Here is a 15,560-nt window from a genome sequence, read left to right on the forward strand (position 1 = left end):
AGTAAACGTGGTCTTGTCAGCAGTGATGGAGAGGCCTTGCAGAGGGCAGGACTTTCCAGGGGGAAAAAAGCAGCACAGCATTGTTGAGACTAAGTTTGAGGTGGTGGGCAGAAATCCAACTGGAGATGTCAGCAAGGCTAGTGTAGATGCGTGCCTCAACCTGAGTGTCAGAGGATGGAAAAGAAAAGTTGTGGAAGTTAGGTTAATATATATATACTATCCTGTACACCAGATCAAATACTTCATAAGGTGAGCCGCTTATTGATGCATCTTAGGCACGTCACCACTATTTTCTTTACACAAGAGGTGAAAGAATAGCCTGAGGGCTGCACTAGGGACAGTAGTATGGGTCAACAAAAACAGAAAAATGAAATCTTTTGTCTTATCCTTGCTCTTGCCAAGTTCTGTAGCAACTATATGATATGATATGGTATGGTATCTTCATGAAAACTGTCAAATCTAACGTGCAAAATCAACACATAATCTAGGATTAAGTGCAGGTAGAGGCTGTGTTTGGACACGTGTGAGAGGAGAATGTGGATGGTAATGAAGAGAAGAAAGAAGGGAAAAAGCTGATAGTGGAAACCAGTGTGGTGGAATATACTGTCAGTAGGTTTCTCTTGGTTTTAGAGTGATAGTATAGTGGAGAGAGGAGCCAGGCCGACTCTTTATTTGCTGGGTGTGGCTGCAGGCATGGATCAGTGTGTGTGAAAACTATCACCGCACTGGACAAAATTCCTCAAAAAATACAGTATGCACAGTGTAAATATTTTAGGACCTAATAAAATACTAAATGTTGAGGAATAAAACAGTTTTAATATTGTTGCCTATTCACTGAGGCAAATTTGGGATTTTGTGAACTAAAGTGTATCTATTTAGAAGTCACTGAGTTAAAAACACTTAAGAGACTTTAAGTTCTGACAACTGGGACTGATTAATGCAAATCAGCTATCGTCACTGTCTGGCTAAGGTCTCTTTTTTAACGAGGTTAACTGCTAAGAGCTACATTTTAAGGGTCCATTTTTAAAGTTTTATAAATTGTAATAATAAAGATTCAAAAACGTTTTGATTCTCAGATCATGAATAATCCCTTTTACAGATGTTAATTCTCCTCCATGAAGATGCCAAATACTTGCTTTGGCTTTTTAGTTCATTAGGATGAATGACCTTCTGAAAAAGAGAAATCTGAACCTAAATCAGTTTATGTAACCTATTAACGACTGCAGCTGCAGATTCAATGGGATAGGCTACTGTAAAAAAGCCCAAAACAAACAAACTCTAATGTCTTATTAACATGAATCCCTATTTATAACTCTAACAACACGAAATACAGAGAATAAATTCCAGTCAAGGTGATTTTTTAAAAACTTGGTAACCTGTAAGTTGTTCTTATTAATGGCTTATAACTGATATATAAAGAATTAGTAAATAATGTATTAACATGAATGAAGCCATTTAGTTACAACTTATTAACACTTTACTGTATAAAGCATGCCTTGTTATGGAGTGGAAGTGAAGTATATGCCACTTTTTACAGTGCAGAGTGAACAGGTGAAAAAGATCTCAGAGTAGATTATCTGTGAGTATTAGAAGCTTTGTCTTCTTCTTCCAAACTTTTCTGAGTTCACTTTTATATTATTCCAACAGTTAACAGTCCAAGCTAAAGGTCCAGGGCTTAACTTGTGCATTTTTGCTCTCAAGCTTTTGTATCGCGAGAGCAGAGGAAGAAAGGAAAAAACAGTTTTGGGGAAAGTTGAGCAGAGCAGAGATGAGGAAAGAGCTCTGCTGTGAGGGAGAGACACAGTGAGTTTTGCCATTCTCATCCTCTGGAATGCATCAGCTCCTCTAACTTATCTGTGCAAAGTCAACACACAACTGGATGCGTACGAGCAGACTCCAAAAAGTTACGATGCGCATCTATTTATAGCAGCTCAGCGAAAGATTTGAGTGACTTTTCTTCTCCTCCGCAGTTTGCTTCTAAACGTTTATTCAGCAATACCTGCAAGTAAAAGTGAAGTAGTCCTCTGTCGGGTCTGAGGCGAATCTCCTGTTCGGGAGACAAGGTAAAGTAACGACTCACTCGTGCGCAATTTTGCACATTATAATTTTTTTTTTTTTACACTGCAAGCTTTTTGCGACTCCGAGCTGAATGATTTTCTGACTTAATAATAGTGGAAGTGATATCATCTACTTGTCAGAGTGCTGCAGAGTTGTTTTTCTTTTGTGCGCAGCATCTCCTGCACTCTCCTTTGCGTCTTTTCCAAATGTTTTTTTTTTTTTAAATTGTTTTGCAGCTTTGACTCCAGACTGCAGAGGGGCTGGGAAACTAGTTAAGGAGAGTTTTATTCCACCGAGCACTGGAGTTGTACACTTGAGAGTGGATATGCCGGACAGTAAGTGTAGAGGACGGCTGCTGCAGTTGGCCGTGGCTCTGGTGGCCTTGCTGTCGCTCTGCCCCGGGCTTGGAGACGCTGCAGAGGTTTTGGACACCGGGGACAGCGAGCTGGTGACCAAGCAGACCGACTCCAGAGCCAGCAGGGCCAAGAGGAGGGGAGGGACGGACGTCCTCAGAGGGTAATGTGACCATGATAATCCTCATTAGTCCACTTTAGGAACAGTTTCTTTTCTTTTTCCTCTTCCACTGCATGCCAGAGCCCCCACCTCCCCCTCCAACTTTTATTTTCAATGAGCATCTTTCTGTGCGTGTTTAATTTTTTGGCACGGAGCAGGTGCCTTTTCTTCTCATGTATAACCTGTTGATCACGACCATTGAAGGTCACAAAACACTTGTGTGTGTTTTTTAATAAGGTAGACTGAGACCCATGAGTGACATTGTCTATGATGGGAAGTTTGGAGCAAAGTTGAGTAATTAAATACTGGCAAGAATATCACATTCCTGCTGACTGCAATAATAAATTACATCCAAACAAAGGAGGCCATTGGTCGTGTGTGGCTGTGGCAGAGAGAGAGAGAGAGAGAGAGAGAGAGAGAGAGAGAGAGCTAACAGCCTAATCCTCTTTTCTGGCCAAAAACACCACACCCCAGTTGTGGATAAATCACATCTGCAGCTGTACACAGTGGGTCACTGCTGGAGAGGTTGTGTGTGTGTGTGCATGTGTGTATATGTGAATAAGAGAGAGAGAAGGAGGGGAGAGAGAGAGAGAGAGAGAGAGAGAGAGAGAGAAAAGATAGAGAGAGAGAGAAAAAGAAAGACAGACAGAAGGAAGGCAAGAAAGAAAAGAAAAGAAAGAACGTCTGTGTCCAGTGATGACAGCAAACAGCTGATGAAGGTCATACAGTAGACAGCTCAATGAGCATTCTCCACAGGCAGTTTTATTTGACATGCTTTAAGTTAATTTATCAGAACATCTGGGTTCAGAGGCAGGAAGTGCATACAGGCTGCATACTGTGTCACACTGACTTACCACTATAAGAATGTTTCAGAGATCCAACAGGCTTCATTTTCCCCCTCATGGATCTGTTTGGAGTTACACTGTACAGTATATACACTGACCTCTGGGTCAATGCATACTCAGTAGGTGATTACAAATTTGCGTATGTAGGCCTGTCACAGACCTGCAGGGGGCATGATGGCCCAGGTGTTCCACTTCCATGTCAGATGAAATATTCTTTGCAGGTGTATCAAATTTCTTAAAATATTTTGTGCAGCATATTTCCACCAACAATATTTAGTGTTGAGAAGTGCCAAACGCTGCATGCCAGACCTGCATGTCAGGCACGGCCCGGTATGCAGCAAGATCACTGCAAGTAGTACACTCCATAGGGCAGTGCAGTGGTTCGAGACCCCCACAGTGAGTCATAAGATGACTATAAGGGGTCACTGGATAATTGCAGGGTTAAGAAATAATACCTAAAGTATTTCTTGTATAATACTCTCTACTTATGACACCTATGATGAGGGATTCTGTGTTGACTTTACTTTGTAGTATGGGCCCACAAGCATAAGAGGTTGGGAACCACTGGCATAGTCAAAGAGAAAAGTATACTGTCGTATTGCTGCACAAGATTTTGTTTGAAATGTGGCAGACATTTTAAGCTTTTTTGAGGGGATGTGAAAGTAATAATGTTTGGAGCGATGTGAGAATGCGATGACTGAATTTTGATAATTTTCCCGGACAACTGGGACTGGCTTTAAATTGCAATCCCTGCTGAAGTGTCCATGAGCAATTAATGTGCCATTATTCCTTCTGCTCCTGATGAAATGTTCTGCAGAGGGGTTCTGGAAACAAGAGATTTGTTCCTGCAGTATGTGGATCAGTGTGCTTCCATCAGTAGTCGTAGACTTGAGAGTGATCTGAACTATGTGACATTGATTAATGACCTTCTGATTCTTCCACAGACCAAATGTGTGTGGATCGAGGAACAACGCCTACTGCTGCCCAGGCTGGAAGACTCTGACTGGAGGAAACCAGTGCATTGTTCGTGAGTATCACCTCCATTATTATTTTATTGGAGCCTTCCACTGAGAGTATTATACCCCACCTGGGATCCAAAGTGAATGCGTGCTACATTATTTTAAATGTAAAAAGAAAATCCAACAGGAATGTGACTCCTGCAGACTAAACTTCAATTTAACTTATAGCCAACAGACAAAAGTAAGCTAACACTTTGAGTCTACTTGTTAAAAACTATTTTGCAATCTAATGCAATCTAATATAATATAATGCAATATTGAAAACTAATAGATGCTTTATAGATGGCTATAAATAAAATGTCTTGATTAATCTTATGTTTTCTGACACACCTGTCTTTTCTACACAGGTGTGCAACATTTTATTTTATTTTAATGACATTTATGGGACTTTTAGACCAAAATATTGTTCTAAGGTGTTTGATCGCCAAATCATTTTACATAAGCAATGGATTAGTGTGGCTAATGGTGGTGATGAGTCGACAACATGACCTAAAACAAGAGGGAATTGTTCATTAATTTTGGTCCATTTACTCTGGTATTCTGGCAGTGGTTTCTTTTTCTGGTTTCTTCTCTCTCTCTGTCTCCCCCTCTCTCTCCCCTCAGTAGACAGGAAGGTCTGAGAGGCTGTAGAGTTGTGTGATTGCAGTCTGGCTGGTCAGCTGGCCGGATGCCTGTCGTGGCTCTAATGACATTGTTTAGCAGTGGGGTTCAGGGACTAGGGGTCAGTGGCTGGACTCTACCTGATGGGAGCTGGGGGCAGGGGACCATGCCCACAAATAGTCTGTGGGAAAGGGAACAACTGAGCAAAAACAGCCAGCACCAACTGAAAACATACACTGGTGGTGCACATTTATGGCAACAAAACTCAAGGAAGAAAATGGCTCAACGCCGTTGCCAAGTGCGCTTCTATAACTTAACCATGATGAAGATTTGGCCATATTTTGACTGTGGTCTGTTTGAGTTTTAAAATAGTATAGATGAGGGTTCAGTATGAGGTTTAGATCATTGCCTAAGTTGCACAAAATGAAATTATATTTCCCACTGAAGCTGCAGTGGAGTGGACAGGCTGACAAGCAACAGATACATAAAATGAATTTTCTCTCATGCACATTTAAGACAGATCCTGGCACCATAAAGTGAGCATTGGGCTGTTGTCTTATCTTGCACCTGACAGCGGACATTTTTATGTTGTTTGACCGAGTGTCATGTTCCTCTTTGCAGCAATCTGCCGGAGTTCATGTGGAGATGGTTTCTGCTCCAGACCCAACATGTGCACCTGCCCCAACGGCCAGATCGCCCCATCCTGTGGATCCAAGTCAGGTCATTAAACAACACCTCCTCTTTCCCAAGGACTGAACTCCTTTGAAGCTCGCTATCATTCACTTGATGGGTTTTATTACATAGTGTGTGCATAGATGGGAGGGTTGACTGGTGCTTGGCCAATATAAAAACATGTTAATAGTATGATTTATGTAAATAGGAGTGTATGTCAAAACTAAGTGTTTTTTGGAAAGTACAGCCTAGACCGCACCTCTGTCTTTGCATTTTTAAAAAAAATAAAGGATCTTTAATCTTAAGAAAAAACATTCCAGCATGCAGTAACAATAATGGCAAACTGTGACAGATGATAGATGACAGAAAATATGCAGTTTTGTCGAACTTTTCTTTGTAGGATAAATATTAAAGACCTCGTAATTGGCTCATATTTTGTCATTTCAGACCATGCTGTGCTGTTTGTATCTTTTTTCTTAAGTTTTCTTCCCCTCATCTTGAGTAATGAGCACTAACTAACATAGTACAAAAATATGCGATACTAAGCCAAAGAAACTCCTGAAAACATCCATTGAAAACTACCCCAAGCAATTGATATATGTTGCAATCACGTTCTTGCAAATAGCGGTCAATCTCGTGGGTTGCTGTGTGTGTGTGTGTGTGTGTGTGTGTGTGTGTGTGTGTGTGTGTGTGTGTGTGTGTGTGTGTGAGTCAACTGGGTGTGTGTGTGTGTGTTTTGGAAGAAATCCACAGTCAACATCTCTTCCATGTTGCTCTCTTGCAGCTCACAGCGCTTCAACCCAGTGCGCTCATCTGTTTGCAAACCATAAATTTCTAGGAAATTATATCTGAGCATGACTTTTAAGAAACATGGTTTAAGAGCATTTTGTTTATCTTGTAAATTTAATCTGTAGCGTATGTTTGTGTACTGTGAATTTAACCCCAATCTGTGTATGTGTGTGTTTGTATTGTTCTGCCCACAGTCCAGAACTGTAATATTCGGTGTATGAACGGGGGATCATGTGCTGAGGACCACTGTCTGTGTCAGAAAGGCTACGTGGGAAACCACTGTGGTCAACGTAAGGATCTTCCTCAAAATACTACTTAAAATACAACATTAGCAGCACATTTTAACATAACAGCACGTAACAAATTGTACGTGAGCAGATTGTAGGGTTAGGTGCCTCGCTCAAGGGCAGCTCTGCAGCTACCAGTCCACACTCCATACTGTTGTCTGTGGGACTTGAACCTGCAACCCTCCGGTTCCCAAGCCAAGTCTACAGACAGCCTACAGACTGAGCTACTGCCACCCCAATGTTATCAGTGTACAGCTTCACAGAGCTGCTAGTCTGGCTGTTGTCTTGTAGTTTTGGCCAGCCTTCCTATTGGTAATAATAACTCTGTACGAACCAAGTTACTTGCTGAGACATGATTACGGCAACATTTCTAAAAAATAAGTTTGATGGTGGAAGAAACATGAGCCGTCAGATGGTTTACCCAAAACCCCCCTGTGCTAGTCAAACCTATTTGGAAGTAAAACAAAAGCAAACTGAAAAAATGATTTATCAAACCCTTTTAAACATTTATCACAGTGTACAAACCAACTTCCTGTTTCAACTTTGACCATGTATACTTACCATTGTTGTGTGCACACTGTGTTCGTCTGTAATAAGGGATCATAGCTAGAATTTCAGGGGGTTGCTCACTTTTGGTTTTATCTTCAAATAAAGTGGTTTAGATAATGTGTCTAAACTGTTAGCTTGTCTTGGGCTGGTCTGTTCAATGGCTGCTTGTTTCTTGCCCCATCTGACTTCTTGCTAGCGATGTCATCATGTTCCCAGATCTCTGCAATCAATTTACTGACTACAGTGTTATCATAAGCAATATAAATGATGGCCGAAACTACAAACACTAGACCCAAGTTGTATAAACCAGAAATATTCTTTGAATTGTTTGAAACTCACAGTTGTGTCCTCATGTCAGTGTCCTTGTTTGCTTTCCCTCTCTTTTCTTCTCCAGCGGTTTGTGAAAATGGCTGTCTTAATGGAGGACGCTGTGTGGCTCCCAACAGATGTGTGTGTACCTACGGCTTCACCGGGGCTCAGTGTGAGAGAGGTAACGGAGCGCCACACAGCACTACTCAGCATTTCTCTCACTCATCTTACATCACACTGTCTCTGTCACTGCTCACTACTGCTGAAGTAGTATTCAAAGCCACATGTGCTTCTTTTGTGAAAACGTGACTCGATGCTGAATAGCGGTTGCTTTTTGTGATTGAAGATGATTCCTGCTTAGTCATGCCATCGGCTCCAGGAATGTGGTTGGTTGTGGAACATTTGCATGTCAAGCTTGAGCTCAGAAATGACCATTATTTTCCACATCTGCTCTCAAACGACGCTCTGGGGAATGTAATGTCTTTCTAAATGTGAGCTGTTTGTTAACTGAAGACCTCCCAACCTCCTGTGGTTGCTCTCTGGCACATGTGAGCAAAGGCTCCAAAGTATACAAGCACACGCAAACCGAGGGCGACCTGCGCTGTTTGTGAGTGAAACATGCACATATACAGGCGTGCGTGTAACATGCGCATGAACAGGCGTGCATGTATGAATGCGCTGGGGGTCTGTGGCAGTGGTGACCTGTAGGGGTCAGAGTGGTGACCTTGTAAAGCTAATATTTGGATATGCAGCGCTCCTAATTAGTAACGTCCCTTTTAACAAAGCCATGCTTCGGAGGCCTGTCAGTTGGGTCTGGCTGAGGATTTGTCCTTTGGTTTACTTTAGTGTTTTCTTTAACCCTGCAATTAATAAGACACTATCTGGTTGCCTGGTGGGTTAGAGCCAGGCCTTATCTGCTGAAACCCTTTTATATGTTGTAACTTTGGTTTCCTGTAGAAGCTAGGCCAAAGAGTTTGTAAGACTGTTGAGGAATTAAGCACTTTTTTTTAAAGCATTTTCTAGATGTTCATACTTCTCAGGGAACAAAAGGAATCTCAGAAACTCTCTGTTGTTGTGTTTTGTATAATGGTTTCTGATGAAAAAATTATGTATGGGCAAAGAATTTAACCACATCTGGTTTCAAAACTCTGATTTGCCATGTAAGGTGACAAGCATACAACTGGCTACTCACTGTCTGATGCATTATGAATAGTAGTTTCTTGTCTGCTATGGTGAAAGTGTCTTTCGATGAGTGAAACACGCAGACTTTTTGTTGTGTGTTTGTGTGTTTGTGTGTGTCTTGGAACGGCTGCTTGGAGACCAACGTCTGTCTTCAGTCATTCCTCTTAACACAGTAAATTGTGTCATTGTGAGTTCTCCATTTCCTTGAAATCCAAGAATTAGATAAGGCTATAACTGCTCTGTTATAATTTTTGTTCTGAGTATAAAGTATAATTGTGCTTAGCTGATTGATATGTAATTTGTCAAAAGCAATTTTGAGGTATGGGTAATTTATTTAGTAAAAGGGCCAAATATTCTCAGGTTTCAGCTTCTCAAAGGTGTGAATATGCTGTATTTTCTGCTTTGTATCACTGTTAATTGAATATATTTGGGTATTTAGACTGTTGGTTGGACAAAAAAGATGAAGATGTCATGTTAGGCTTTAGGGCATTATTCATGTTTTTTTCATATTATGAATACATCTTATTGACTGATCAACCAAAGCAGTTAACAACAGATTTATCAATTATAATGAAAATAATCAATATTTGCAGCCCTGTATATTTATCAGTTATTTGGTCCTTCATCTTGCATTTGGTTACACCACGAGAGGTAGAGAAAGTAGGCCAACGGATACAGTGGCGTTTTGGGTTAAGTTACTTTCACTGGAATTTCCTTGGCTAGGATCCATCACCTCCCAAGGGAAAGCCATTGTGCTCTCACACAAACACAAGCACATGCATTAAGTACATGTGTATACACATCCATGCGCACATGCACAACCCCACACTGTTTTTAATGCAATTTACAGAACCGTGCCCCATTATGGCTTGATCTTATCACATTAGCAAGAACACGGGGTTTTCCACAAACACGTGATCTGACCAGGGGAGAAGTAGCTGCACTCAGGATGTGCAAAGATCCTGGTGCTATCGGGGCTCAACATGAACACATCACTACTGCAGAGCTGTGTGACTTTGAGCCGTATGCTGCCAAAGTGACTGGTGATCTGCTGACCAGTGGTCCCACCACCAGGCACAGCTGACTGCAGTGAAAATGCAGCCTGGTACATCAACGTGTTCTTTGTTGGTTACAAATGTGATTTAGGTTGGAATGTGGGATTGGTGAGATCCAGCCACTCCACAGCTGATCTCACGCAGGGCTCTTTGCTCCTGCCGCAGTCGTTTAGTTATACGGAGCGATAAAGTTGAGCTTTCGGTGTGACGCCATTGAGTTCACTTGGGATAGTGGTGAAAGACTGGCCTGAAACGTAGCAACACGTGAGTTACACAGTCAGTAAGTCAGCAGCCAGAGCACAACGGGGAAGTCGGTCAGTCAGCTGAGGGTCTCTCTTGTCTCTTAATGCCTCACTGACTTTCCCCTATCAGGCTCTGTTCGGGCCCAATGCAAACCTCAGTAGATAGATAACCAAGTGTGTGTTTGAGTGCGTGCTCAACTTATTAGTCCTAGGATAATGTAGAAATCTAACGGACCAATAGGGAAAGCCCCACCCAGATATAAGACCCTATAACAAATGCATGGAAAAACACACACACAACATATGCACACACAGATGCACAACTTACGCATATGTTAAGGCATGTAAGGATGTTGTGAGAACCATCTGCCAGGGATAGAATGAGCAAGGGTGGATATAGGAAAGGTGGACAGATGTTTTGTGTGTGTGTGTGTGTGTGTGTGTGTGTGTGTGTGTGTGTGTGTGTGTGTGTGTGTGTGTGTGACAAACATTTTGGAGTTAATCCAGGAAACTCTTTTGACCCACTTCCTGACGGGCTTCCCTTCTTTTCACACTGAGGCTGTTATTGTACATAAGCTCACCGGTCATTGAGGAAACACATTTCTATTGTATTCCAAAAGTAACTGCACCTCTGCACAGACATAAAATTGCTTGCTAATGAGAGTCAAAACAAAGTACCCACTCCCATATAAAGATAGATGTTCACTGAAGCATCTACGATGATATGCAAATGTGTTTCCAAAAGTAGAGCAGTAAAAGCAAAAACAAGAGCGACATTTTTGTAAGTTTTGGTCTGTTTTGAGATCATCTCTGGCTAGACTGCGGATGAGGGGTTGGGACATTGGCTGAGATTCTGTGTGTGTGTGTGTGTGTGTGTGTGTGTGTGTTTGAGTGCATTTGTGTGTGAACACGTGCGATTGCTCCCAGATGTACAGGACATGGGTGGATCCCCCAGCTGTATGCAGTTCACAGAGAGACAGTAAGATGACAGATGAAATGACACCACTTTCACCCTACAGCTGTCCGCCTCTCCCTGTTTACCTCAGCTGACTGTTTAAGTGCTGCGCTTGTATTTGCTTTATTTCATGCTCAGATCTTTGCGTTTTAGTGCTTGCTCTCCTCCACTAACAGCTGTAATAAGCAGGTAGTATGTCGGATAGATTACGTGTGGCACCACGACAGTAATAACACACAAACCTAAATCTGATGAAAAGAGAAACTTTACTTTCTTTACACAGTCTGCTGTACTCAGCTTATATGGGCGCCATGTAAAAAGCTTTCCATCGCTCCTGTAATTACTATTCCTATGCATGGTGTATTCCTTTGTTGTTGTAGGTAAGGCACATAATATAGGCTTTAAGTAGATACAGAAAATACATGGCAACTTCGCTGGGTTTGTTGTCTCAAAGCACAGTGTTGTTGAAAGAAGTGGTAGTTATGCAGACGCCTTACTTAATTAAAACTAAAATAACAATGAAACAATGTTAAAATATTGCATTACTTTAAACATTTTCAAAGTAAAAGTACAGCAGTACTGCAAAAGACTTTGTACTTAAAGATCTATTATGTGGGGTCCTTGCTGTAGTGACCATGGGTTTGAGTCTGACCTGTGGCCCTGATGATGGGTGTCATCCCCTCTCTCAACCCCCTTTCCTGTCACTCTTCAGCTGATAAAAGGCAATAAAAAGTAAAAAAAAAAAAGTAATATAATATTCATAAGTATGTTTTCATTAGTTTATTGTTGTGTTTTTGTTACCTTAGAATCAGCTGTCTTCATCTACAGATGTGGCGGGTTGGTTTCCATGGAGTCCACCATGTTTAACCGCCATGTTTCTGCAGTAGCCCAGAACACTGGGTGTAGATAGGGCCGAGGGAGTTTTGCAGCCACTGTAGTTTTAGACAGAGCCAGGCTAGCTGTTTCCAGTCTTTATTCTACTGTATGCTCAACCAACCTCGGAGATAGCTTTATTTTTTTATTTTTCACTACTTTAATATTGTAGCTGAGTATCGCACTTGTCTAGAATGCAACTTACTCTTTAAAGTAGTACCTTTTTTGATAGCTCTCAAATTAATGCTTCTCTCTGAAATGTTGAGGTGTAGAAGTTCCCTTAAAATGGAGATACTCAAGTTAAGTACAAGTACTCGAGTAAATGTACTTCATTACTTTCCAGCTCTGGGTGGAAGGAGAAGTAGACTAAGAATCAAAAGCATTCGGTCTCCAGTGGAGCCTGAGCAGGAGGGAGTGAGAAAGAGAAGGAGAGATGACCCAGTTCTGTTTCACACAGCGCTGGTGCCAGAGGCAGAGAGACCGTGGAGGCTGTGGTGCACGTGACGGGTCTGGGCTGGGCCTCGGTCCACACGGGAAACGCACAATGTCTCGTTTGTTTTAAACGACTGCGCTGTTGGAACTGCTCTCCTTCTTTCCTCTCGCTGTCTGTTGTCTGCCGTGAAATGTGGAAATGATTTTTGCCTTTGGATTTCGGCCAGATTCTTTTGGGAGGGATGAGTTCTCCCCTCTCTCTTTCTCCCTGTCCCTATCTCTGTTTCACCATCTTCCAATCCTTCACCTGATAAGACTCAATGATTTTTGTTATATCTGTGGGGAGTTTGCAACTAAGGAGTGGTGTTTGGAGAGAGGATGAAGTGAGGGGATAGATGCATCCAAGCACTGGGATCGGGGGAATTAGGTTTAAACCAGTTTGAAGGGGAGGAGATATAAAGAATCTCGATGGAGGGACTTTCTTCACACTCTTGAGCTCATATTTATCATAAGCTATTTAGTTTTAATTCTAGGCTGCTGTAGCTAGTGTGGGAATCACCTACTGTGTTCCATAGGCACACCCTGTCAGTCAGCCTCTGCCGGCCTTAGGGATGATGACCTATTCCCTAGATTGTGTATAACTAGAAAAATTATAAAAAGCAGAACACTACATGGTAAATGTGCACGGTAAGAATACAGTGCAGGTAAAGAACTGGTGATTATACAATATGTACACCAGAGTAATTTTTCATTGTCTGGGTGTCCATGCTTATTCTAGCTTGTACCTTTTACTCTCCACAGCCACCCACACAACTTTAAAAGGTTTTCCAGACCCCTTCCATATCGCTGCTTTTCTCTATCACACACACACACACACACACACACACACACACACACACACACACACACACACGTACAATGCACCTGAGAGCCAGACTGATTAAACTGCCAGGAACAGACAATGCATTCTTTATGGGGTGTGTTACTGTCCACTCTGCACCGCTTTCATCACATATAATGTGAGTGAGTTGTAGATGTCATGCAAAATTAGATTCAATTTGAAAATTTCTGTTTGTGTATGCCAGACAGTTATTCACTTTCAAAATCAAGTTCAGTTGTAGTTTTTTCAGCATTGGCTTCAACTTACTTTATCACAGTTTTGGTTGAAATGTTTCACAAAATTAGTGTTAAATTTGAAAAAAAATCTAATGTGCTTCAACCAATAGATGTTTACATATTTGACTGGCTACCAAACTTTTCCTGTTTTGCTTTGAATTTGTGCTAAAAATAAATAGACAAAATGAAGTTTCCACAAAATTAAACTCCTGCTTTTCCCTTGCAGACTACCGCACTGGACCGTGCTTTGCCTCGGTGAATAACCAGATGTGTCAAGGCCAGCTCACAGGCATTGTGTGCACAAAGACTTTGTGTTGCGCCACAGTGGGACGGGCATGGGGTCACCCCTGTGAGATGTGCCCAGCCCAGCCTCACCCCTGCCGAAGAGGGTTCATACCAAACCACCGCACTGGGGCGTGCCAAGGTAAAGTCTGTTCCTCAGCGTCTCTGTCTCTTCTTCTGTTTTTGTCCCGTTTTTTCCTCTCTGTCACCCTCCCTCTCCTCTTCTTCTTCAAGTACAGTGCTGCTTCTATCCTCTTCTCCCGTTTTAACTCCTTCTCCCTCCTTGTCTGCCTTTACCCTTCTCCCTCTGTCATCCCCTCATCTCTACCCATCATCTCCTCTCCAGGGGATTAGTTCTAATTGGGTTAAATTGGGGTGGGTGGCAGTGCCTCCTACATGTGTATGGAATGCCCGCAGACACCCGCTGTGGCGGGACTGTCAGAGTCAGTAACACGGGTCAGTGGCGGTGCCACGTGGGAGAGCTCATTTCTGGTAAGACGGCCCTCTCCCTGCCTGCTCCAGACCCAACAACATCAGAACCTCTGCAGGGGAGGCGGACCTGAGCCAGGACCCAGAGGAACATGGAGTACTCTAAGACTGCATCAGGTCACAGCCTCCTGGAGGTTTTTAGCCTGAGACCTACAGTTTAATCTATCAAATCCATTAAATGAATTACATTTAATTACCAATGTAACTCACAAAGTCACAGATTTCAACTACAAACTTCTGTTGAGTGTAGACCTGTCCTTTCTGTATTTCCTTCCCTCTTTCTATCTCTTCCTTGGTCGACTTGGCTTCGATTTCTGTTCCTCCTGCAGGAGACATTCCTCTCTCTCCTTCTCCTTTCCCTTGTCACTCTGTTGATCGCAGGCAAAGTCAGAGCCAGACTGTTAAAACAGACCCAATATCAATCTATGCACATCCAGGCATGTGCAGATGTGTTTGTGTGTGTGTGTTGCCCTCTTGCCCCTGAGTTTATTCTGTAATTTCTGTGTGCATTAATTGCATGCTTTGTATGTACAGATGTGGATGAGTGCCAGGCCATCCCTGGCATCTGTCAAGGAGGAAACTGTATCAACACAGTGGGATCCTTTGAATGTAAATGCCCCGCTGGGCACAAGTTCAACGAGGTCTCACAGAAATGTGAAGGTAAGAATCAAGCTAGCAGCCATCACATTAAAACTGTGAAATGTCTGACTTTCAGTGTTAACTTGAATGACAGAGTAGGCTAAAAAGATTATTTTCAAAGTTCCTAATTAACAACGTGAAGGTAGAGTCAAAAGCCACATCCGTCTAGTTGTGGTTAACTTCACCTCAGTCGCGGTATTCTGATTATTACTTTGTGGGGAAAGACCACACATAAGCCACTTTATCCTTCCCTTGGAATATGTTTAATTAAACCAAAGCAGCACTCAGCTTTCCCTCACTAATCTTCTTCAACACCTAATTGTGAGACTTGAAAGAAATGCTGATTTCGTTTGCTTTTTCCCCTATCGTGTTAAAATTACAGGTTACATTTTGTATGACTCTTCTCCGCTTGTGTTACTGTTCAATTTGTTTAGCCTTTTAGTTAAATGGTAACTAGTAGTTGAGCATCACAATAGTGGCTGCTGTTCAGCTAAAGTTAAATACTCTGGCTTTAAAAGAGGTTCTCAGCCAGTTATGTCAATGCACAATATGATTCAAGAGACAGTCAACGAAGATTTAGTCCATTTGTAAGAATTTTCTCTCAGGTGGGGATCCTAATTATCAACTTCTGACGGGCTTACAGAATTGTTAGAT

General features: G+C 42.1%; 1 protein-coding gene across 2 annotated transcripts in view; it reads left to right on the forward strand.

Moving 5' to 3' along the window:
- The first annotated feature begins 1,770 nt into the window (after nucleotides 1-1,770).
- fbn1 (fibrillin 1) overlaps nucleotides 1,771-15,560 on the forward strand; it is a 59,016-nt gene continuing 45,226 nt past the window's right edge. Inside the window, exons 1-8 of one of the 2 annotated variants that reach the window (XM_051379244.1) lie at nucleotides 1,771-2,063; nucleotides 2,295-2,574; nucleotides 4,361-4,443; nucleotides 5,657-5,755; nucleotides 6,691-6,786; nucleotides 7,727-7,822; nucleotides 13,723-13,920; nucleotides 14,802-14,927. In XM_051379244.1, coding sequence (XP_051235204.1) covers nucleotides 2,384-2,574; nucleotides 4,361-4,443; nucleotides 5,657-5,755; nucleotides 6,691-6,786; nucleotides 7,727-7,822; nucleotides 13,723-13,920; nucleotides 14,802-14,927 — 889 coding nt within the window. In that variant the 5' untranslated portion in view covers nucleotides 1,771-2,063; nucleotides 2,295-2,383. The remainder of the gene's footprint in view (nucleotides 2,064-2,294; nucleotides 2,575-4,360; nucleotides 4,444-5,656; nucleotides 5,756-6,690; nucleotides 6,787-7,726; nucleotides 7,823-13,722; nucleotides 13,921-14,801; nucleotides 14,928-15,560) is intronic. The other variant, XM_051379245.1, reaches the window with a different exon arrangement.

The sequence above is a fragment of the Dicentrarchus labrax genome, unplaced genomic scaffold, assembly GCF_905237075.1.
Source record: "Dicentrarchus labrax unplaced genomic scaffold, dlabrax2021, whole genome shotgun sequence".
NCBI lineage: Eukaryota > Metazoa > Chordata > Actinopteri > Moronidae > Dicentrarchus > Dicentrarchus labrax.